At 31.6% G+C, this 25682-nt stretch overlaps 1 protein-coding gene across 3 annotated transcripts; it reads left to right on the top strand.

Annotated features, from left to right (window-relative positions):
- The first annotated feature begins 2456 nt into the window (after window positions 1-2456).
- On the top strand, window positions 2457-25448 carry LOC134685534 (serine/threonine-protein kinase greatwall-like). 3 transcript variants are annotated; one of them, XM_063545297.1, is made up of 15 exons: window positions 2457-2620; window positions 6742-6797; window positions 8341-8441; window positions 9085-9176; window positions 10216-10355; window positions 11528-11616; window positions 13092-13204; window positions 14822-15390; window positions 15741-16473; window positions 17335-17499; window positions 18375-18591; window positions 20747-20860; window positions 22082-22183; window positions 23113-23223; window positions 23961-25448. In XM_063545297.1, exons 1-15 carry the CDS (start codon window positions 2591-2593, stop codon window positions 24005-24007), a joined length of 2679 nt encoding a protein of 892 aa, XP_063401367.1. In that variant the 5' UTR covers window positions 2457-2590; the 3' UTR covers window positions 24008-25448. The 3 variants fall into 3 exon arrangements, with proteins under 3 accessions (XP_063401367.1, XP_063401369.1, XP_063401368.1); XM_063545299.1 differs by having other exon boundaries at window positions 2529-2658; XM_063545298.1 differs by having other exon boundaries at window positions 2558-2663.
- The last annotated feature ends 234 nt before the right edge of the window (window positions 25449-25682 follow it).

Here is a 25682-nt window from a genome sequence, read left to right on the forward strand (position 1 = left end):
CAATTTGATTTTATAGCACTTCACTTTATGTTTTCAAAGGTATTGACGTGGGCAGGGACAAAGATATACAACGGGATTGCATCTTTTTTATTAGTGGTTTATTTATTTGTCATGAGTGGGGCCAGTCAGCGGTAATAATGGGGGAATGTTATCAAACCTATTTGCAATGGGAGTTTACCCTTTTCTCAAGTTAAGTGGGGCGAGTTGGTAAACAAGTATGGGGCGTTTTTTTAGAAAGTGGGCGAGTTTGTGAAAAAGTGGGAAGTAAAATCACAAAAATACTGAACTCAGAGGAAAATCAATTAGGAAAGTCCATAATACATGGCAAAATCAAATAACAAAACGCATCAAAAACGAATGGACAAGAACTGTCATATTCCTGACTTGGTACAGGCATTTTCAAATGTAGAAAATGGTGGATTAAACCTGGTTCTATAGCGCTAACCCTCTCACTTTAATAACAGTCTCATCAAATTCCGTTATATTTACATGATGCGTTAAATAAACAGTCACAATTAATAAAATAGTCAAAACATGGGTACATCAGTCATCTTCGTATAACAATTTTAAAAGGGGACAATTTAACCGAACACAAAAACATCTTCTATCTACGAACACATTAATTGATTTGAGTGTCTGACGTCAGAAAATTTTATACGTCACATAAATTTGTCGTTCAATGTGCATACAAACAGTTTTAAAATTTACATAGGCAATGTAAGCATACAGGGTTAAAAAGTCAAAAGTATGTAAGAATAAATTACAGAAATAGACCGATATTCAAACTAGTCCAAAAGTTATAGGTAGAATTTATGAGAATCCAAAAATAGTTAATACCATTACGCGATTGAATGATTTTGACGTTTGTGGTTCAACGTATATAGTAATTCATAATAGAAATATATCATAATGTATATGATACATCCAATATAATACTGACGGGATCTTTTAAATTACAGAGTCACGTAATAAGAAGAAAAGAAATACAAAAAGTCGCATATACAAAACAAACCACAAAAAAAATAAAAAAAATAAAGCCAATACAAACACATTGACGAGATGTATAAGTACCGAGCCACGTCAAACTGATATCACATTAAACCATTCAACAGTAAAAGTAATATTAATAATAGAACAAAGACAAATGAAAGAACAATAAAACATGTTGTTAAGATGATAAACAACATCAGTACGCAGAATCTATACATCAAGACCATCGTGTATTATTTGAGAAGTTGATACGGAATATTTATCAACAAGGTCTTGATACCTTCCGATAAACTTTTTTAGAAAAAGGACGAGACGTTCTTTGACATATCCCTGGTTCATCAACTTTCTACTCAGACACTGATGACGTTTTACAAAGTCTGAGTAGGAGCTGCAAGCTCTTGAATATCGAATAAGTTGGGAAATATATATCCCATATGCAGGTGAAGTTGGTATAGTGCTACTAAGGTGCTACTAAACTGCATATATATATACAAAACGGAAAGATGGACCAAGCAGTCTGCATGGAATGCCAAGCTAACTGCCTCCATCTACGACTAGATTAGCTGCTTACATCTAATTATATGCTAAGACCTTGGCAGAAGTTCACCTTTTACTTAAATTTTACGATATATATGAAAGTTTTCAGCTTTTTGTTCTTTTATTAGCTAAAGATAATTTTTATTTTTTAATTGGTTACCTTATCTATTAAAAGCAATTACCATACTGCCATATATTTAATCCCATTTATATTGTTTTTTGTTTGAACTACTTATATTTACCTTTTACCCTTTGATTTTATCCCTTTTCTGTCACATTTAAATCTTTTAATTCTTTAAACATATGATAGTAACGTCTCATAAAAAGGGATCAAAACTGTTTTTAAAAATCATAAACTCTAACCTAGGTAGAATCATAAATGATGTAAATAGCACATAATTTTAAACTATTGTTCTTAAAATCCACAGTTTTACCTGTATATAAGTTTTTTTTAAACTTAAGCACCACACCTCACTGTAAATATCTGTAAATATTTTAAAACCATATATCCCCAAGTGGGAGTGCTCCGATATATAACGGAGGAATCTACCTGAACAGAACAGAACAGGTGGGGGAAATTTATAATTTCGAAATTAAAATCGTCTCGTTTGTCATAGATTCTGGTACTGAGATGACTGTGTAAGTCAAATTCGAGATATAAGTCTAAAAATGAGGCGGAGGAGCTGTGTCTGTTGTTTCTTTAATCTCTAGTTCTGGGGGATATATCAATGGAACCAATCAGAAAAGTTCGGATTGTTTATGGATAGAACATCATCAATATATCTGAAAGTGAAATTAAATAATCTGGCTTCTTTGATCCTCTTGTTTTTGACAAGTGTCTGGAGGAACTCCGATTCATAGTGGGGCGATTATGTGTGGGGCGATTTGTCATAGATTCTACTAATGGTTACCTCCCTTGACATTGCTTTTTAGTACAGGAGATTTGATTGGTTCTTGGCGCTTTAATGCAAATATGAAAAATGTAAACAAGACATTATCATGATATTGTCAACTTCAAATAATTGTCAATGAAGGAAATTGAAAAACAATTAACAGGATAAAGATGGAACAAGTCAAAGACTTCATTGTAAAGGTGCAAATTTATGTAAACTAAAATGGCAGCTGTCTCGTGTAAGGTGATCTATCCACATATTCGGCCACAGACACATGTGTCTCGGTTAACTTGGGCTTTTTAGTTGGGGGCATCATGACACCCCTGTACAATGCTGTAGCATGTTAGAAGTAACTGGAATTTCCAGAAATCGTTTTGCTCTCAAAGCCTATGAAAGAATAGAGATAACTAGATTTTATTGATTTGGTTAGAGAAATAAGCAAAAAGGTCATGTAACCAGGATGTATACATTTTTTTGTAAACTAATGTTACAGTAATGAAAACTAATGAAAATCTTTCATGTAATTTATCAAAATATTCTTAAACATGATAAATGTACCCAGTGTTCTACCTACAAAAATTGAACAAGGCGTAGTGCCCGCCCTTTTTTATTGACGCCCTTGCCTTTTTTCTGTCGCTTCTCTGATGCCCTGTCATTTTTATCACGAAAATATTGGCATTTTTCTGCCTTTCTTATACAGGCTAATTCGTCATTCCATGAACAGGAAGTTCAGCTAGCTGTGTAAACTGTCAAATTAAGTGACCAATTAATTGCATAGCTTCACCTGACAGCTTTGGTGTCAAACACATTGTTAATTAACGCTAATTACCTTACCTTTAGGTCATAAAGAATTTGTAATATCCAAAAATATTTGACAAAACAATCGAGTTACTTCACCTTTTTAGCTCACCTGGCCATAAGGGCCATGTGAGCTTTTCCCATCACTTGGCGTCCGGCGTCTTCATCCGTCTTCGTTAACTTTTACAAAAATCTCCTCCTCTGAAACTACTGGGCCAAATTAAACCAAACTTGGCCACAATCATCAATGGGGTATCTAGTTAAAAAGTTGTGTCTGATGACCCGACCAACCAACCAAGATGGCTGCCACGGCTAAAAATAGAACATAGGGGTAAAATGCAGTTTTTGGCTCATAACTCAAAAACCAAAGCATTTAGAGAAAATCTGACTGAAGTAAAATTGTTTATCAGGTCAAGACCTATTTGCCCTGTATTTTTCAGATAAATCTGACAACCCATTGTTGGGTTGCTGCACCTGAATTGGTAATTTTAAGGAAATTTTGCTGTTTTGGGTTGTTATCTTGAATATTATTATAGATAGAGATAAACTGTAAACAGCAATAATGTACAGCAATTTAAGACTCAAAAATAAGTCAAAATGACCAAAATGGTCAATTGACCCCCTAAGAAGTTATTGTCCTCTATAATCAATTTTTAACAATTTTCATAAAATTTGTAAATTTTTACTAACATTTTCCACTAAAACTACATGGACAAGTTCATTATCTGTGATTTTGCTAGTGCTCGTCACTTTCGTATTTTACGAAAATGTTTTCGAAAATAACAAAAATAAGTCATATCAATTTCGTCATTTAAATTTGGAAAGTGTAAAAATATTTACACATTAAATTACTTGAATTCTACCTGTCTTAATGTTTCTGACAAGTTTATGACCCTCAGGTAATTAACATTTACCAAAGGTGTTAAAAGTTGTGATGACAAGTAATCCGTCTATCGCCAATCAGATGGGTCACTAATCCCTTAATTATTATTATAAAACCTCATAAATGACCATCATAATAATCTGTTTAAATTAAATCAGTCAGTCAGCATTTCATTTTTATCATTTCTCACAATTGTGTCATATTTTCGTCATTTGAACAAAATTGATAATCTTCCCGGACATTTCAACTTTATTTTAATTTCATTATTTCCCTGACGATCATAATTTGCAGTTTGCTTGTGGTAGTTTCGTCATTTTAACGTATTTTCGTCATACTTTATATAAATATGCATCAAAAACTTTCGACAACTTTGATTAAAAAGAATGAACTTTATTCAAAACATAAATCTTTTCACTTGCAAACAGGTGCTTCCTGTTCTATGTATTGCGCATGCGTAAAAGTTCGTAGATGAATCCGGTTTTATTCTGAAATTATTATTCAATTGTCACTTCCCGTTTTCTTTTCATTTCGTTTAAAAATCGAAAGTAAACGTGATCTACAGTCTACAGTCATTAGAATCGTCACATTAAGTATAGATGCAGATCCTTCTATCAAATATTAAATAAATTGATTCCGAATAGATATTTAAACGTATGTTCAAGGATATAAATGATTGTGAAGTGAAAAAGTCGTTACAAGTTCATTTGTGCAGTGGTTTAAAAAATAGAGGCACCAAACTTTTGTTGATCAGGGGTGTGCCCTGAAAATAACTGAAGTGAAGCTGTGAACCATATTACCAGATCCCTGTTCTTATCTTCATATCTTAGCATCACATCAGTCAAATCATTCAATATTGCCAATAACTGCCTACATTAGCAATCCTAAAGTCTCCAAAGATCCTAGACTAGTCCTTGAAGGACTTGGACATATATGTATAGCTAGTTTGATAATCATCCTAGACCCCTTGCAGTATAAAAAATAAGGCTGATTTTTATCACGCGCTAAAGTGACTAAAGCCCTCAAAATCCTAGCTGAAACCCTGAGATAGAGATAATTGTAAGCAGCAAGAATTTTCAGTAAAGTAAGATGTACAAACACATCACCATCATCAAAACACAATTTTGTGATGAATCCATTTGCGTCCTTTGTTTAATATTCACATATACCAAGTTGAGCGACACAGGCTCTTCAGAGCCTCTAGTTTTATCACCATTCACAATATACTCCTTAAACATACATGATACATGTATATGTTCTTTTTAATAATGCAGATTTATGCAAATCAAACTATTACTTTGAAATGTTGAATATGTTTTTCCCTGAAAACACTTAGAAAATAAATATTTAGTCAACATTTTTTTTTAATCTTTACCTACATTAATCAATTAGTCACTGATCTGTCAAACTTTCAAGCAATGTTATTTTAATAGCAAGGTATCCTCAAAACAAAACTCACTTGAATGATGCACTTGAGAGAGCATAAGCTTATATTTAATGACCTGAGTATTTGAAGATCAATCAGTGAAAGTAGTGCTTACAGTTGCTCCATTTTAACCAAAACTTGCTTTTACCATAGTGCCTGAGTTATATGCTTATTAATTATGTGGTTAAATAATTGCCTTTTTTCAATGGCACTTAAGCGTAAAATTGCCTTTTTTCAATGGCATTTCAGCGTAAAATTGCCTTTTTTTCTGACTATCACCTTGCCCTTTTCTAATCCGGGCTAGAACACTGTCATGACTGTGTACCAATAATTATATTAATTGAATTTCTTATCAGACACTAATTTCCAGATGTTTTCCTGTATGCAGTGACGTTTTACCTCTTGTTATGACCTATATATGCTGTAATTTGCACATCACAAGCGTGAGGTGAAAACAGTGATAAAAGAATTAAACAATCGATATCTGAAATAGTACATGTAGTATTAGCAGTTTCTAAAAGATCAAATTTAATACAACAAATCATTAAACAACTGTTAAGCAAAAGTTAAATTAACTAATAGGAAAGCATGGAAAATATATAAACAAATGTCATGGCTCTTTGAATTTACTTATTTGTCAAGTTTTGGATACATGTGCTCAGTGTTTATTGTTTATCAAAGTCACTATCAGTTAAACCTTTGAAAATTCTGAAGCTCCTCCCATCAATTATTTGCACGTAAATTCTATGAAATAGAAAATTCTTTCATTTATGCTGCAGCTTCCATGTACATTTGTAGCTAGATTTAAACAGACTAAAGTAACACATGACCATACATATAAAAGAAGATGTGGTATGATTGCCAATGAGACAACTATCCACAAAAGACCAAAATGACACAAACATTAACAACTATAGGTCACCGTACGGCCTTCAACAATGAGCAAAGCCCATACCACATAGTCAGCTATAAAAGGCCCTGATAAGACAATGTAAAACAATTCAAACGAGAAAACTAACACATGTTCTATAAAAATTATGAATAATTTAAGATCTCTAATTAACACCAAATAATCCAAATAACAAAAAAACATTTAGATACATATATGATAACATACATGTACTGTAAACAACAACCACTGACCAGGAAAATTTTAAGAAAATACAATTGTACATACATTTTGTTAAACGTTCATGTCAATATGAAATGTTTTTCAGCCTACAGATATAGAAGATTTTGATTTCATAAAGCCTATCAGTAGAGGAGCGTTTGGGTAAGTTGCATGTAAAGATAAGAGCATGAAGAAGATGTATATCATTGCCAATACGACAACTCTCCACCAGAGACCAAATGAAGTAGAAGAAAAAAACTGTAGGTTACTGTACTGCCTTCAACAATGAGCAAAATCCATACTGGATTATATGTGAAAAAATTCCTAGTATCACAATTATAAAACAATTCAAAATACATGAAATAGAAAACTAGACACTGTCAGATTGATGCTCAAAACAAACAAAAAAACAGATATGATATACGGCAACAAACAGAACAGTATAAGAACAAAATAAACAATCTAAACAAATCAGTTGAAAAAGGCTTTACTTGTTAGATCTATACAGTAACATACTAGAAACTGAAATCAAAAACATGAAATACTTAACAGATATGTCATGTTAAGGAGGGTTTTTTGCGAAAAAAATACCAGTCAAGATAATTAAATTTAATTTTTCGCAAATACCCCTCAAGAACATGCTATATCTGTTTAATTACACCGAATGTTAATGTTCAAAAACGCATTGATGATCGTGATGTTAAAAGCGTCCAGTGGGATAGAGTATTTTTTGCCAAATACCACGGCAGAGAGGGGGGGAAAAAGGCATATCATTTTTGCAAATACCCTGGCGGTGTTTAAAAATTAACGATATTCATTTGATAACAGTAAATTGATGAAAAATACACTGGCTTTCAACCAATCAAAATCCAGGATTCTTACATATGGTGTAATTAACACAGATAAAGGTTCAGAGCTCCATTTTAAAGCAAGAATGTAGGAATTTGGTACTATGTTTTTATACCTCAAAATAAAAGATGAGCAAAACTTTTTCCTTTGTCATGTCTGTTGGACATTTATTAGATTTAAAGAGATTGACAAGCATTAGCTTTCATTATTAATTTGATATAAGAAAAGGCCATGATCAATGCTTAAAGATATACAAGTATAGGAAAAAGTAAGATAAAAAAATACTGAACTCCGAGGAAAATTCAATCGTGAAGTCCCTAATTAAATGGCAAAATGGCAAAATCAAATAACAAAACACATCAAAGGAATGGACAACAACTGCCATATTCCTGACTTGGTACAGGCATTTTTAAATGTAGAAAATGGTGGATTGGACCTTGTTTTCATAGCCCTAAACCTTTCACTTGGATGACAGTCGTATCAAATTTCATTATATTGTCAAAGATGCATGAAGAAGAAATGAGATTCTCCCTAGTATTTTTAAATAGCACCATCAGATTTAAAATAGTACTGTTTCCTTAAAACTATAGCATTTTTAATACATTTAATGAATCATAAATCCTTAGACATGTTAGATAGTACCATTGTACCAGGTGTACCCTAGATCTGTATAAGTTGGCCTCTATGATAAAAAGATATTTCTTTGCAATTTCATTAGTTAGGAAAGTTAAAGTGTAACATGTGTAAGGTCTATTTAAATTTATTTAAATTCCTTGAATGCCTTTATTTTATGTACATGGTGCATTATTGTTTTTATGAACTACACACACAAAATTGTATTTTATCACTATTTCAGGAAAGTTTTCCTAGGATGTAAAAAGATTGACAGAAATAAAATTTATGCGATCAAAGTTATGAAAAAGGCAGACATGGTACAGAAAAATCTAGGGGATCAAGGTGAAGTTCATTAAAAAGAAATAAGAAGGTTAGGTATGAGTGCTAATGAGACAACTCTCCATCCAAGTCATAATGTGTAAAAAGTAAGCAATTATAGGTCAAAGTACAGCTTTCAACACAGAGCCTTTGCTAAGTTTGCTCACAATGAACAGCAAGTTAAAAAGGGCTCAGAAACATGTTAAAACAGGAAAACCAATGGTCTAATCTATATAAAAAAACAAGAAACACTTATGAACCTCATCAACAAACATTAACCACTGAACAACATGCTCCTACAGTTAACCATACAGTCTCCAATAACAAGCATGACCCAGACTACATAGACAGTGCATAATTAAGCAAAAATAGTGGAAAAGGATTTACAGAAATCTTGGCATATTTTTCAGAAAAAAACATAATATCTTGTCACTGGGTCAGACATATATCCACCTGAAGTTGGACATTTCCAAATCATATTCAACATCTTATATTGTCGCATCACATTAAAGAAAGATTTAGATTTGATTATTGGTACTTGTACATTTGTACAATAACATTAATATATGATATTTGTTTTAATTCCTGCTTTGTTAGTGATGCCTGGCATCTTATTTTTGTTAAAAATTGTTTTCTTGTCTTCTGAATGTATTTTTTTCCATTTTAGTTTTGGCAGAAAGAGATGCAATGGCCCAGGCCACCAGTCCATTTATTGTACACTTGTTTTACTCATTACAGTCAAAACAGAATATCTATTTAGTAAGCTTTATCATATACATATATATTTCATATATTCAAAAGCAGGGTTTCCCGATGGGTCAATTATTTTTTTGCCACCTCTTTCGCCAAAACAATATATTTTTCGCAACATTATTAACTTTTTTGCCAAGTAACATAAATAGATTTTTCATTTAAAGTTTTCCTTTTTTTCTCTAAAAGTAAATATAAAATGTCATATATAATGTAAAAAGGTATGTTATATATACACTATCGAACACAAAAAGAAAATCCATATAAATGAAACAAAATGTGCTCGTGATTGCCAGTGAGGCAACTCTTCACAAGAGACCAAATGACACAGAAATTAACAACTATAGGTCACCATACAGTTTTCAACAATGAGCAAAGCCCATACCAAATAGTCACATATAGAAGGCTCATAAATGACAAATGTAAAACAATTCAAACGTGAAAATTGGGGCTCATTTTGTGCAAAAATATGAACGAAAAAAACAAATATGTAACACAGCAACAAACGAAACCTACTACTGAATTTCAGGCCTTCCTTGGGACAGTCACATACATACAGAATTTGTCTACATTTAATTATTATTGTGTAAATAGATCAATGCTATGTATGCTATTTGTATAAAGAAAAACCATGAGAAACATTAGTTTGCAGCTTGATACAGGTGTTATAAGCAACCAGGAATCTCAACACAATATTGAATAAATGATAATGAACTTAAGATATTCTACCATAATTAACTGCGACTATTAAATAAAAGTGTGAATGTCCTAGGCACAGGAGACATAATAATTTCCACAAACATCATAAAACTTGGAAACACTTTGATATAGCAAATTTCTTTGTAAAATGTGTAGCAGACTTTATACTTTTTTTGGTTCTTAGGAACAATTATAACATACATCAAAAATAAAGTTAATTATTTATGGGTCGAGTTATTTATATGAAAAAAAGTATAAAAAATGTGACTGCTTTTGATTTGAATTACAAAAAATGTATGTTATAATTTCTGTTTAGTGTTACATATATTTTATTGTAAACTATTTTCAGGTTATGGAATACTTGATAGGTGGTGATGTAAAAAGTTTACTTGGAATCTATGGATTTTTTGACGAGGATATGGCCATGTTGCTTGCAGCTGAAGTAACATTAGCATTAGAATATCTTAATTCCAGAGGCATAATACATAGGTAGGTTTAAATGTTTGCTGTACGTATTATTCCTACCAAGAATTTAACTAGTTGGTAACACATAAAGGGCTACAGATATTTAGTTTTGACATAATTCATTTTACAGAATATAGAAAAGGGGTTGTCCAAAGCAGTTATCTAGAGGTTGATAATAATGGACAAGTTCCCCCACTCTTACAAACACAATCACGTTATTATAAGCTTATACATTACCACTGTTCAAATCTCAGTTCATAGGAGAAATGAAATTATAAAATATTTTTTAATATCTTTTAATAAATTGCTTTGCAGCAATAACACTCAATGATTAAATCCAATGAACAGACAGAACAGACAAAATGGAAAATACATTTAACATGGCTTTAAATCATTATATCATGCATATATTTATTTCATTAATAGTGAATTCTACTTAAACCAAATCAAGGGAAACCATTGTAAACGGAATTGTTAGATTTGAATATTATAAAGGAATTAATACAAATAAATATTTTTCTCTAATTCTGTGGAAATTTATCCCTTTCCGAACCCGTTGTACAAATTTTTTTTATCAACGAGTGCTTACTGGTGATCTCAAAAGATCATTAGATGATATCAAGGGTCATGACCTTTTCAGCTAACTGGATGAATCAAAATATGATAACAGGTGTAAATGAAATTGACAACTTCGTGCAATGTGAAAGGCACTCAAAGGAGATTTTTGGTTAACAAAAAAAGAAAATTTCTTTTTAATCATTAGAGAAACAGATTCTTACAAAGTTACTCGTTGATTATTGGATTTATCCAATCTCGATAGTTGAATTATAAATTTTAAAGTCCTCGCCGAGGCGGCTCGGACTTTAAAATTGATAATTTAACTATCTCGATTGGATAAATCCGATAATCCACTGGTATCAATGTAAGAATCTCTATATATACATTGTTCTGCACAGTTTTTAACTTTAATGTAGCACTGAAAATAAATTTCTTTAAAAGATAACTGAAAAAATATCGATCATAGCACTTTTTCACTATCATTTTTTTCATTAAAAAATATCTTTTTTTTTTAATCTTGTATAAAAATTTTAGGATCTGGAATTCTACTGTGTTTCAAACTTTCAATTTATTCAACAAACACCATTGAGCTTATAAATTGTTTGAAGTTTGTAGTGATTTGCTTATTTCTATTCCAGAGATCTTAAACCAGACAATATGTTGATTGACAGGAAAGGTCACATAAAGCTGACAGATTTTGGATTGTCAAAAGTTAATCTTGATGTTGGTAAGTTGAAGGTCATATCAAGGTGATAGTCATTTAAAGAATATTTTTAAATATTTAAGTAAGCAGTAGACAGCAATATGTAGAAGCAATACAGATTTTAAATCTGATGCTTTAAGTAGGAAGAGTGCCACTGTCTCTGCAAGGAAAAGAATGCTTAAAGTAACTGAAGTATCCTTAGGTGTCAATTTCAAAGAAAAATGTCAGCCAGATCAAATATACCCTCTTTATTTCAAAAATTTGTAAGGGTTCCGCGGAACCCAGTGTCTCGCCTACTGTTGCTGTAAATCGCAGGCTCAACATAAAGGAGGAAAAAAATCAATAAAAATATTCCTTTTGATTGTAAGAAGCATCTGTCCAAGTTTGTTAAAAAGGTAGGATAGTTAATGAATCTAATTAATGTTTTGAAAACTTAAACTGCAGACTGTATGTTATGTTAACTGGAAGAAAATGTAAGTCCCTTTAAAAGTAAAATACAGAAAAAATGGAAATATCTTTTAACAAAATTTACTTCTGGATACTATCTTATGATCATAAATAAGCTTCTGTCCAAGTTTGGTACAAACCCAGCTAGTTTAAGAAAGTTACTAAATTTTTAAAAACTTTAACCACAGAGTAAATGTGATGTTTCTCTGTAGAAAAACTAAGTCCATTTAAAAGTAAAATACGGAAATAATGGATTTATTTTTTTACAAAATTTACTTCTGGATACTATCTTATGATCATAAACAAGCTTTTGTCCAAGTTTGGTTCAAACAAAGGATAGTTTAAGAAAGTTATTAAAATTCTAAAAACTTTAACCACAGAGTGAATGTAATGTTTCCCCGCAGAAAAAACTAAGTCCATTTATAAGTAAAATAAGGAAAAAATGGAATTTTATTTTTACAACTTTTCTTCTGGATACTATCTTATGATCATACACAAGCTTCTGTCCAAGTTTGGTAGAAATCCAGTGTAGTTTAAGAAAGTTATTAAAATTTCAAAAACTTTAACCACAGAGTGAATATTTGTGGACGCCGACGGAAAGTAGGATCGCTTAGTCTCGCTTTTTCGACTTAAGTCGAAGGCTCGACAAAAATGTACCCCCATTCATTTTAGTTAACACACTTTGGAAACCTATGCTGTCAGTATTGTTTTTTTAAAACAAAATCATAGTATAATTCATCAAATCTTGCTAGTTAGGACTTGTTTTCCCATCCAAACAAAAGTCAATCATTATTATGATCAATCAGACGATCAAATTTATGATGATTTTTATGTTTCACAATATAATACTTTAACATATTTAATACAACTCTTTAAAACAAATAGGGACTAATAGGGAATAAATAAGTAGTTACTACTGTTATTATGCAGGTGCTCTTGACTCCAGTCTTAATTCACTAGGATTGTCAGTTTTCCTATCGAAGGTCAGTGGAAAATCAAAAATCAATTAAAAACCAATAGAATGCAACAGAACTATTATTTTATCATTGCAGATAAAATTGGAATTGATGTAACCAAGACCCCATTACCTACTAACTACAAGAGTAGGAGAGACTACTACAGAACTCCAGGTCAAATACTATCATTAAAGAGTAACCTGGGATTTGTAAGTTGTTAAAAGTACTACAATCAAGACTATCGAAGTTTGAACTAAATATTTTGATTTCCATTTTCTTACCAGAATTAATAAGAGACAAAATAAAATAGGCAGCTTATTGTTAACACAGTTTTCTGCAACCACTAAAGTCTAGCTACATATATTTATGACTTTATAATGTCTTGCCTTGATATCACTTTTGGGAGACATGCTGATAGAAGCGTAGTTTTTATTCCTAACTTGAATTAGAAATCAACAGAAAGGGGAAATGTTTAACTCATGCAGTCACCATGATCATTACAGACAAATACAATGTTAACTAACAAAACTGCATTAAGTAAAACCTGTTAAGGCTATTCCTGTGTTTGGGTTAGTTAGAAGAGTATTACACATTTCTATATTTTCATTTCCTGCTTCAATTTTTTTTAACCCATTTGTTCAAGGAAAGTCAGTAATTAAGCATAGTTTAATACTTGATTATATTGTGATGTATAAAACAGAGAGGGGATATTTTTCCTGTATTTAAAACAGAACTGTATGTATAATTTAAGATGGAAAAATCCAGGAAAATTATTTTGATATCGATCAACACTTGCTCTGCTTATAACAGTCAAGGGTCTAACTTAAATAAGTTATTAGAGAAAATAACATACATGTTGTTATTGTGAGCTGAAATATCAAAAACCTGTAATAACATATGTATGTTACATGTTTCAAAGGGTGAAATATACAACCTTTATTTGTTAAATATTTCTCAAGTTTTATTGTTTTATAATTTTCTTTATGTATATTAATCTTTGCAAATATATAACAGCTCATAGCTTACCAATCATGCATAATACACCTATGTTATTACAGAAAATACATTCCTGCAATAACGAATGGGTGTTATTGCAGCTTCTCTATATCTCTTTAAAGGCTTTGCTCTGACTTGCATAAGAATGTATTTCAATTCATTGTAAGAAATGATGATCAGAGCTTGTAATGAAGCACTGTGCAAGATTCCAAGTGTCTCATTTACTCTGATATAGTAAATTACATGCTTGTAATAATATAAGCCTTGTTATTACAGCTTAGTTTGCCCTTAAAAGCTTTGTCTCATTGATTTACCATGGTTAATCATAATTGTATTAATGGAATTAGAAAATTAGTTATCAGGGTAATTTATTAAGCTACTGCGCAAAAGTTTTTAAGAATTCCCAAGTGCCCATTAAAGATAAAACATTTTTGATATATTTCACTGATAACCAACATATGTTATTACAGATTCAGGAAAAAAGAGAAGACAACTCATGAAAGTGTCTGTAATAACAACATGCATGTTATTTTCCCCTGATAACTTATTTAAGTTAGACCCTTGACTGCTATAAGCATTATAAATGATGGAAACCTTGGTATAATTTTTTCAATAATTGTGTTGCACACTGGAAAAACTTGTAATACTATGTTGTAAATTAGTCCCTTTGTTAAGCCGAATACTATATCAACTTCTGTCAGCAATATGGCAATGGGTTTTCTCTTGTTTCATTGATTTATAGCTTTTGATTTTTTCATTTTTTACGGACTTTGATTTTGAAATGCCTTAGTGTTCAGTGTATTTGTTATACTATTTTCTGTCTATTTCAGAGTTCTCAACAGACACCAGTTAGATCTAGTGTCAGTAGTCTGGATACACCTGCGTCTTACAACAACAGAAGAAATCATCTTAATGATATCAGACATTCTCCATTGATTTCAAAGAAACGTTTGAGTATACGAGATAGATTAGTGAGCTCAGCTCGTAGATCATCCTTAGCTAGACTAACTCCACCTGTCAAAAGTCTGACACCTACACTACAAGAATCGTTGAATTGGTCAACCCATGCAAGCAGTGATATATCTTTTAGTAGAAAGGAATCGTCAAGACTTTCAAGTATAATTAGTGAGGGGAAATCAAAAGGATCGTTTCGAGACTTGAAACGTCAGCCATTATCTTTGTCCCATATTCTAAACAACTCTTCTATAGCAGAAACTAGTGACGATAGTGTATTTAATTCCAGTGTCAGTATTAACATATCTTGTGTTAGTGATAGCAGTATTGAGGAAGTTTTTCATACTTGTATGAAGGAAAATACAGAGAATTGTGCTTGTCAAAGTCATCTTAAAATACCATCCAGGCAAGAGAGTGAGTTAGATGATACACCACAAATGCATAGGTATATATTTATTGTTAGAGTATTTGTTAAAAAAGAACAGCAAATTTAGATATTACAATATTTCTGACAATTTGTAACACTTTTAATCAGTAACACTGAATTATCTGCCATATGTTATGCATTGAAGAAAGAAAATCCTCTCTGTTATATTGAATATGAGAGTCCTGATAATTATATAAAACAATAAAGCATTTATTAAAGTTTACACATTTGCCAGTCAGGTTGCATATTTACATTTTCATGTATTTAATGAGTAAAGAAAACACACAATATTGGTTTACACAAGGCAACAATGTGGAAAAACTGTTTAATCACACAAAATATTTTGAAATTTCCATGTTTAATTTCAGGACAGATGAAGCTGTATGGAACTCTTATGCTGCTAGAAATCTAAGATCTATGAGATACGGTTCCTATTCTGAGGATAGTGATGATAGCGAAGGAAATAATCATAAAAACGCAGCAAATACAGATGTGAAGAAAGAAACGGAGCCAGAAATATCATTAAAAAAAGAATTGGAAGATGCAAATCAGTCAAGTAATGCTGAAAGTAGTTTTTATAGCTATCATTCTGACAATGAAAATGGAGACATAGAACATATTCAAATTCAGGAAAAGAAAACATTAAGCAGAAAACGATCTTTTGTGTGTTTAGATAAAAGTCCATGTTTGAAACATTCATCTTCTAATTCTGGATTGACACAAGAAATTAATATATTATCTTTGTATGGTGATGAACATCGTTTTAAAAGATCTAATTCTGGGAATTCAGAGATTCTTGCCATAGCAGAAATGAGACAGTGTGAAAGTGATAGTCAGAATTATCGTGATTTTGCTGGTTTTACTGGAGAGCATATGCATTCAAGTTTTCATAAAAAAACGGACAGCTGTGATAATAGAAATGGCGACCCAAATTGTTCTGAAACTAACAATGATAGTCATGTTTTAGAACACATGCATGTAGATAGCCTTGATACTATGGATGTGCAAGAAGACAAATCACCACATGCAATATTTAGTATTTCTGTAAGCTCAGATAGCTCTGATGAGGATGATGAAGAATTAAATGTAAATGATTCAAAGGTAAAGCTTTGACTTATATTAAGATCTCTAATTGTTATGCAAGGAATGTGAATTTGAGTCATGCAGGAGAAGGATTGATAGGTCAAATCATCAAATGTATGTGTATATGGTTACAGAATAAGCATAACATTATTCGCCTCTGTGGTCTTCTTGATGGGTATTTTCCTATAGGTGAAAACTAAAAACTAAAAAGGGATAGTTCACGCTTAGCACACAGTATTTATGTTCACGCTTAGCACACAGTATTTATGTTCACGCTTAGCACACAGTATTTATGTTCACACTTAGCACACAGTATTTATGTTCACGCTTAGCACACAGTATTTATGTTCACGCTTACAGTATTTATGTTCACGCTTACAGTATTTATGTTCACGCTTAGCACACAGTATTTATGTTCACGCTTAGCACACAGTATTTATGTTCACACTTAGCACGAGTATTTATGTTCACGCTTAGCACACAGTATTTATGTTCACGCTTAGCACACAGTATTTATGTTCACGCTTAGCACACAGTATTTATGTTCACGCTTAGCACACAGTATTTATGTTCACGCTTAGCACACAGTATTTATGTTCACGCTTAGCACACAGTATTTATGTTCACACTTAGCACACAGTATTTATGTTCACACTTAGCACACAGTATTTATGTTCACACTTAGCACACAGTATTTATAAGTTAGAGCAAGGAAACAAAATAAAATGTCTTGGCACAGTGACATGTCTTCCTACAGACTTTTACCTTTCAAACTAGCAAGTTTTAAATCTGACTTATTGTGCCGAAATATATCTAATACAAAGCAGTGTTCATATTCACATTACATAAACATGTTCTCATTAGATTGTTTTGTTACAGACCAAAGAGAAGACAGAAATATTAAAGAAGACAACCCCAGTGAAGATGACAAGGTTCTGTAGTACAAACAAATTCTTATCAGATAACAGATCATTTAGCTCTTTCAAATTCAGCTCTGGTAATTCTGGAGTTCCATGTACCCCTGAATCGAATGGTAAACAAAAGGTAAGTCTAGTGATCTGATATAATGTGTTAAAGCAATTAAAAATATATAAAGCATTATAATGTGTGCAGTGTAATGAAATGATACATATATTAAGCAAAATCAGTCATTGCCTCATCCTGAACATATTTGAACTATTTTTCACTGTACATTATTGAAACAACAACCACATAGATATAGGAAGATGTAGTGTGAGTGCCAATGAGACAACTCTCCATCCAAATAATAATTTAAAAAGTAAACCATTATAGGTTAAAGTACGGCCTTCAACACGAAGCTTTGGCTCACACAGAACAACAAGCTATAAAGGGCCCCAAAATAACTAGTGTAAAACCATTCAATGGGAAAACCAACGGTCTAATCTCTATAAACAAAACGAGAAACGAGAAACACATATCTATTACATAAACAAATGACAACTACTGTACATCAGATTCCTGACTTAGGACAGGTGCAAACATTTGCAGCGGGATTAAACGTTTTAATGGATCCAAACCTTCTCCCTTTTTCTGAAACAATAGCATAACATCACAACATAGAAAAACACACGATAAAATATCAATTGGCAGACTTAACTCAATCAAAAAACGTATGATTACACAATGAAAGAATAACATGATCAGTTATGTAGTATATCAAGAAAGGTTGCTCTAACTGACAGATTTTAGTTCAGTTAAGATAGTACAAAAAGTTTTCCTCTAATTTGCATAAGAATTCTTTTCATTTATTTGTAAGTGTGCTTTTAAAAGGTACATTAAGTGCAACCTCAAACATTAAAGGGAAGACAATAAAAGCTAATGACTGAAAATTAAGGACCTTTGTTCAATCTAAGAGGTCTTGTCAAGTGTTCATATATGTTTTGATAAATATATTGCAGATGCAACAAACCCCATTGTTTAAGACTCCTGGCAATTGTATGAGTACACCAGGTATGCTTAAGACACCTGGACAGCTTAGGACACCTGCAGCAGGTCTGCTTAAGACACCATACAGGACACCAAAGAGTGTAAGGCGTGGACGACCTCCTTGTACAGAAAGGATACTTGGTACACCAGACTACTTAGCTCCAGAAATATTAAAACAGGAACCACATGGTATTTATAAACAATAAGGCTTTTAAATTCTGATTGGCTGACGTTACTTTGTTATTAGCCCATAGACATTTAGTCATGTGACCGTGACGTCATCAACGTTTTTCGTGGTTTTCTACGGTTTAAAAAGGAATTTAGAATTAAATTATAAGAAATTACTGTAATATTTTTTCTGTCTATTCGAAATAACATAAAAAATGTGGTGCACACTGTTAAATAACCTGCTACATGCTTTATTCAGTGTGCACCAAATTTTTTATGTTATTTCTTCATAGACAGAAAAAATATTACAGTCATTCCTTAAATGGATTTTGTGGTTACGGTGAACATTGAATTTGAATACTCTAACAAAATAGGAATTTTCTAAAGCTTATATGTAGACAATGGCATCTTCTTATATCTGTTGGCAAAACCACTAAATCAAAGACTCACAAAACCACAATTTTTTAACAATCCACGAAAAATTGGTACCCACGAAAATAAATAAATCCACAGAACATTTAATTATACATTGGTAAAATCAGCAAGAGTAATTACTGTTTGGAATAAAATGAGCTGAGGTCACCAATTTCAAATATATATGGGGGAAAAAACAATGTGTCAAAGAAAAAATATATTGTTTGATGCAAATTAATCCTTTAGGCCACACCAATTTAATTTCTTGTTCTACGGATTTTTGGACTCCAAAATTTGGGGCGGGCGAGCGATTTGAAAATTTAAATAAAAAAATATTTATTTTGCAAATTCTTGAGGCGAAGCTTGAAAAGTAAAGGCGAGCGATTATAATTTTTTTTTTAAAGCATAAAATAGTAGGTTTCAACAACATTAAAACTTGATTTATCACTTGTACTTTTACATTTCTTTAATTTCTGAAGTATTTTTTCCGTGTTCACCAAGAAATAATTAAATATGGTCTATCTATGTGTGACTGACAATGAGACAATTCTCCATCTAAGTCATATTCAGTTTGCCCCCCCCCCCCTAATGTTATAAATATCCCTTTTTTCATGATTTATGAGTGATCAATATAAGCTATAATATATTTGTTTGTACAAAAGGGCTCATATTTTCTCAAAGAACTATACATCTATCTCGTATTAAATGATCAAAACATGTCCAATAGTTTTGTAATATTCCTGGACTTTAACCATGTTAACATATTTACTTTAACAGTTTAATATTATTCAAAATAACTGGACCCCTCCTTTAGAAAAAGTTGTTTAAAATATGATGTAACTCTCCTCTTTTTGAGTACAAAATTCTAAGTTTTCAAAGGTTTTGAATAGAAGAACTATACAAATCCTTAGTATTTCTATTTTCTTTTCTACATCAGTAAAATGACCCCTTGTCTGGGGAGGGTTGTTCTTACCTAATAATAACAAACACAGGTAAAAGTACGACCTTTTACACAGGCTTTGATACAGACCAAACAACTAGCTATATAATACAGGGCCCCAAATTTATTAGCGTATACAATTCAAACAGGAAAACCAACAATCTAATTTATATATCCAAACGGGAAAATACTAATGAACAACATCAATAAACGATAACTGCTGAACAACAGGCCCCTGAATCAATCAGGACAGGTGCAAAAACATGCAGTGGCTATTCAATTTATGGATAGTTTTGTTTCGCCAGGATACAATATAATTGCCGTTGAAGGGAAATCCTTCAGAAGTTCTTTGTACTTTATTCTAACAACGAACATATTTTGATAGGGAATATAAGTAAGGGGGAAAGAAACCAATGTTTTGTTCTTTACCGGTATATATTTCCGCTTTTATAAATTTATATCGGAGCACTCCTTCTTTGGATAAATAGGTTTCATGCTGAAACAAATATTCTCACAGATATTTAAGAAGTGTGATGGTGTGCTTTTATGTTTAAAATCATTATATACAGGTAAGACTTTGATTTTAAAAACAAATGTTATATTTACAAAAAAAAAGTGCGGGAAATGAACATGATTACATTTCCAGATGTGGGAAGCGGGAATATAAAAAAAAATAAAAAAATTCTGTTTTGAGAAAAATAGGTGCTGGTGGGTCCGTCAAACAAGGAATCAAATTGGTGGGGCCTTAACTGTACAATTACTGGGGTCATTATTAGTTTTCCAGTCGTTTGAAATATTTAATCATCTATCTTCTATTTACAGGTAAACCAGTCGACTGGTGGGCTCTTGGAGTCTGTTTGTTTGAGTTTTTAACAGGTGTTCCCCCATTTAATGATGAGACACCAGATCTAGTTTTCCGTAATATATTAAGTAGAGGTGAGATTCTGTTTAGATGTTGGAATGGAATAATGAAAAGACAAAACATTAAAAAAAAAAAACTGAAGAAACAAAATTTGGTAACATGAAACCTGTATTTATCCCATTCCTCCATAATGACGCCTTTTGAAGCCTGTGTAGTACCTCAGTTGAAACGCTATAACCTCAAAATATCTGCATCAGACTTAACAAAATTTGTTTCCAATATGAAAAGGATATTCAAGAGAATATCTTGACTGGAATTTCATTGATGAAATAATCGTTTTCCCAATGCATTGATACTTTTAACCTGATGAATTTTTTTTTAATGAAAAAATCCTATGCGAATAAGTGTGTAAGTCGTGTTGAATATATTGTTACTTAAAAATTTAATTATTTTTTTATTTTAAAGCATTTTGTTGTACTCAAAACATAACTTAAATCATGATGCGAACATAAATTTTCAAAGTTGCAGCCATATTACATACTATGAAAATAACACTGTATAAATTTGGTGTGAAGCCTTGTTCCAGATTTTCAAAGCTCAAACCAAAACATTTGATATCTAAAAATATTTGAAAACTTGAATACCACAATTTTATTTTATTTTATGGTCACCGTACCACATGCTGACAAGAAATAGTTTTAGCAACAACAAAAAAAAAGCAGAGAGAAATCATAAATGTTTAAATCTTACAATAATCAAATGGAAACACTGAAAAAATAGTATACTCAGAGTGCTAAAAAAATCCCCTCACAATGCAACTTACAATGTACTTAGTCTGTTTGTCTGATTGGTCATGTAATGGACATGTACATGGTCAAGGATATTTTTGCATCATTTAAAGGCTAAAACTTAAATTGAAAACCTTACAACCTTTAGAAATACTTCAGAATGTTGTGTTATTGGGGAAATTAGCTGATATTTTGTGATATTAATAATATAAAAGAATAGGATATTTCCAGGAGTTATTGTATAGAGAGTTATTTTCACAGGTGTAAAATTTCACGAATTTTATTTGAATAAGGTAAACAAAATATTTTGGCAGGTTTAAAACTGTTATCAATTGCATTTGCCATTTTGAATTGGATGAATTTATTTTGGCAATTTGTGCTATCTGCCAAAAATAAGTGAAAATTTGCACACCGCGAAAAAATATCCGGCTATTTGGTATTTTGTGGAGGAGAACTTTTTATTGTTTTAAGCCAAGGGTCAATATATATATCATGTATATGTTTCAGACGTTCCTTGGCCAGATGAAGATGAGGCTATGTCTGAACATGCCCATCAGGCTATTGATAATTTATTAACAATGGACCCAAGGAAAAGACCTACTGCTGAAGGTAAATATACACCCAGGAATGTTAATTTAAAACATCATGTCCATTACTTGAGTACTCTCCTCATTATCAATGAATCAGTGCACTCAGGTGAAAGACATAATTTATGTTATCATATGATTAGACATTTCATGTAACAAGTAGTTGTAAATAAGGAATTTCAGAAATGCTAAATCCACATTTATTTAGTCGTGCACAAATTTGTTTTTTCAGCATGCTACAATGGAATAATGCTGTGCCCAGTACAGTCCTGATTTAGTTTTCAAATATATGTATCAATCATCATCCCTTTTAATATTGATTTTTAAAATACATTCATATAAGGGCTCTGGGAGATGGAAAAATTAAAAAAAATATTTTAAATTTAAAATATAACTATGTGGATTCTTCTTTTTTCACAGTAGTTTATTGTTGCTGCCAGAAATCTCTTGAAAATAAAATTCTTTTTATGACCCAGTCACAGAAGAGGATGCATTAATTGTTACCCATGTCTGTCTGTCCATCCATCTCGTACACCCCCAAGTTGGTTTCTGTTCTCTCACTTTAGTTTGCTTCAACCAAATAGTATTCAAAAGCAACACAGCTTATAGCATGTACAAAATTTACCAAACATCACAATGCGTATTACTACAAAACACAAATCAAGTTCCAAATGGGTGACATCACTTTTACCATTCATGAGTTAGGTCTATGACCCTTTATAAACATAAAAATTGCAAAATATGTTGTTTCTGTCCTCTAACTTAAGATTGCCTCAACCAAATGTTATGAAACTTATACACAATGCTTATAATCACAAAATAGTCAAAGCTACACGAATCCTGCATCTGCATGTGGAAGTTCACTCATGCATATTTACAAGTGGGGGCATCTGGGGCCCATAGACACATTCTCCATTTATTTTTTATGATATTGTTATTATCTGCTTTTAGATGTGAAAAAGATGGCATATTTCAGAGATTTAGATTGGAATAACTTGTTAGAAATGGAACCAGCATTTGTACCCCAACCTGAGGATGAAACAGATACCACTTATTTTGAAGGTTTGTGGGTACATTTTGTGAAACTAATGTACACTCTATATTTATTATTATTTTTACAACTGACATAGTAAAGTAATTCTCTCCCTATGAAGATCTTATTCAGATTATGTTTAATAAAAGAAACAGCATTGCTATGTTATTTTTTAAAAGATTTAGATTCAGAAAACAATCTCGATGCATCCCTGAAAATAGGATGAAATAGAAAACCATATTAGCACTTAGAGTAAAGATTGGTTTTATCTTTACCCTTATTGTTTTATTTTAGTTTTGAAGATGCTTGAAATATTTATCCCTGGAATGAATAACAGTTGTGACATCTGTAAAATGAAAGAAATATTTGGCACTGAACAATAACCAAGCAAAATTAATCATTAAAAGATGATGATGAAATCTGTTTAATACATTGATAGAACTCAAATTATTTCAAGACTTTTAAGGGAAGTTGATACAAATAGATATAAGTCAAATTACATTAATGAATTTTAATACTGATTTCTTGTATCTTTATATTGATATAAGAAAATGGGGTATGAGTGCCAATAAGACAACATTCCATCAAAGTCACAATTTGTAATTTATGTAAACCATTCTAGGCCAAAATACAGTCTTCAACACAGAGCCTTGACTCATACGGAACTGCAAGCTATAATGGGCCCCAAAAAGGATTAATGAAAAACCAACTGTCTTATCTATTTAAAAAATAAGATTTAACTTATTTCATATTTTATATTTTTCAGCAAGAAATACCATGCAGCATCTAGTTGTTTCTGGTGTGGATTTCTGAAGAAAATGAATGTTTTGATGTTTCGAATCTCAACATGGCAGAAAACTTACAAAGGAATCTATAGATACCAGATCTTTTACAAAATGACTTTTCATCATATCCATCATTTAGCTAGCTTATGTGATATACACAATATTGCCAATTATTTTTAACAACATTGTCTTTCATGTTATAATTATTTTGTTTGTGATAAACTTTGCTAGTATATAGCATGTATAGGTATGTAACTCTGGTTATGGTGGCATTTGTAAGTTTAAAAGCTGTTCAATCTAGTATTAAATACATGCATTTATAAGATGCCTTGTACTCTTCTGTTCAGGTTGCACATGTGGTCTGTCACCCTTACTTTATTGATTATGTAACTTCATAAGTTTTTATGATATTAATTTCATTTATCAAAATGTAAATTCTTTAACCGATAGTGTTTTAGTATGTACGCAGTGGCATTCCATGCTTAAGACACATGACCTTTATACTTGAACTTGACCTCATTTTCATGGTCCACTTCCCACAAACATGCTTCAAGATTGGGTTTTCAATTGCTATAACTGTTAAGATAGAATTTAACTATATTGCATTTAGATTTTTTTGTAAGATGGTCATGATTTGTCTTATTATATCATTGGACCCTTGGCACACTTCTTTCGATTGGCTTAAAAAATAAAAGCCATTTCTGCCTATGATTCTGAGGTAGTATGAGCCTGAAAATGTTTGACATAGGCTATTAAGATATCTTCAACCATTCAAAGTTTGCTTTTATTTGAATGGAAAAGACTTTTTACACTGACTATTGCTTATTATCATTAAAATTGTCCCCAGTCCTTATGTATGTATACCGTTTATGATACCTTTGAAGAGTTGCCCAAACTGATTTCCAAATGTAGTTCACCTTAAGCCTGAAAGTGTCATGAAGGGCTGTCCAATTGTTCTTTTTAATGTGATGGTCCTAGATTTCTGTAAAATAACTGTCTGGCCAGTTAGATTCCCATTAACATTTTAAACAATGTACGTGTGTCATTATAGTCCTTATGAATTTCCTATGATTCATTCTAGTGGACCCACTGAGCAGAAACTCTCAAAAAGATTAATTGTGTATTAAGTTGTTCTTGTATTTATAAATATGGATGCAATTTACTTTTGCAACCTGAAATACACCAGTCAATTAGTATCTTATTGATGGGAGATGATGATGTCAAAATATGAAATATAAAGAATATATTGTTTTAGGAGTTATACATCAATATTGTATGTAATTTTAAAGTTTTTGATATTATTTTTATCCAGCTTTGCAAAAGCTGTAGTAATTTCTAGTCAGCATAATAGCTTGCAAAATATTTATGCCTGTATTTCTGTTTTTGTATTTAAAATCTTTATGAATCATGTAAAGTTGTCTATTACAATAAACGTCAGAAGATTTTGTTTGCATAGGCACTGGTAATTTTATAAAGTTTCCACAGGTTTTGAATTGTCAAAATGATCGCAGGCTATGAATATTGATATGGGCTGGTGGCAGTGTTATCAATGATGCATCTTTCATAGACCAACCGAAAATTTTGAATTGTAAATCATTTTATCTCAAGAATAGGTCTACCAGATCCAGATAATACCTTTTGATGATGATAACTTTGGGTTCTCCAGTTACATTAGGACAGGTTCTCCTTTGAAATTACTTGTC

The sequence above is a fragment of the Mytilus trossulus genome, chromosome 9 (assembly GCF_036588685.1).
Source record: "Mytilus trossulus isolate FHL-02 chromosome 9, PNRI_Mtr1.1.1.hap1, whole genome shotgun sequence".
NCBI lineage: Eukaryota > Metazoa > Mollusca > Bivalvia > Mytilida > Mytilidae > Mytilus > Mytilus trossulus.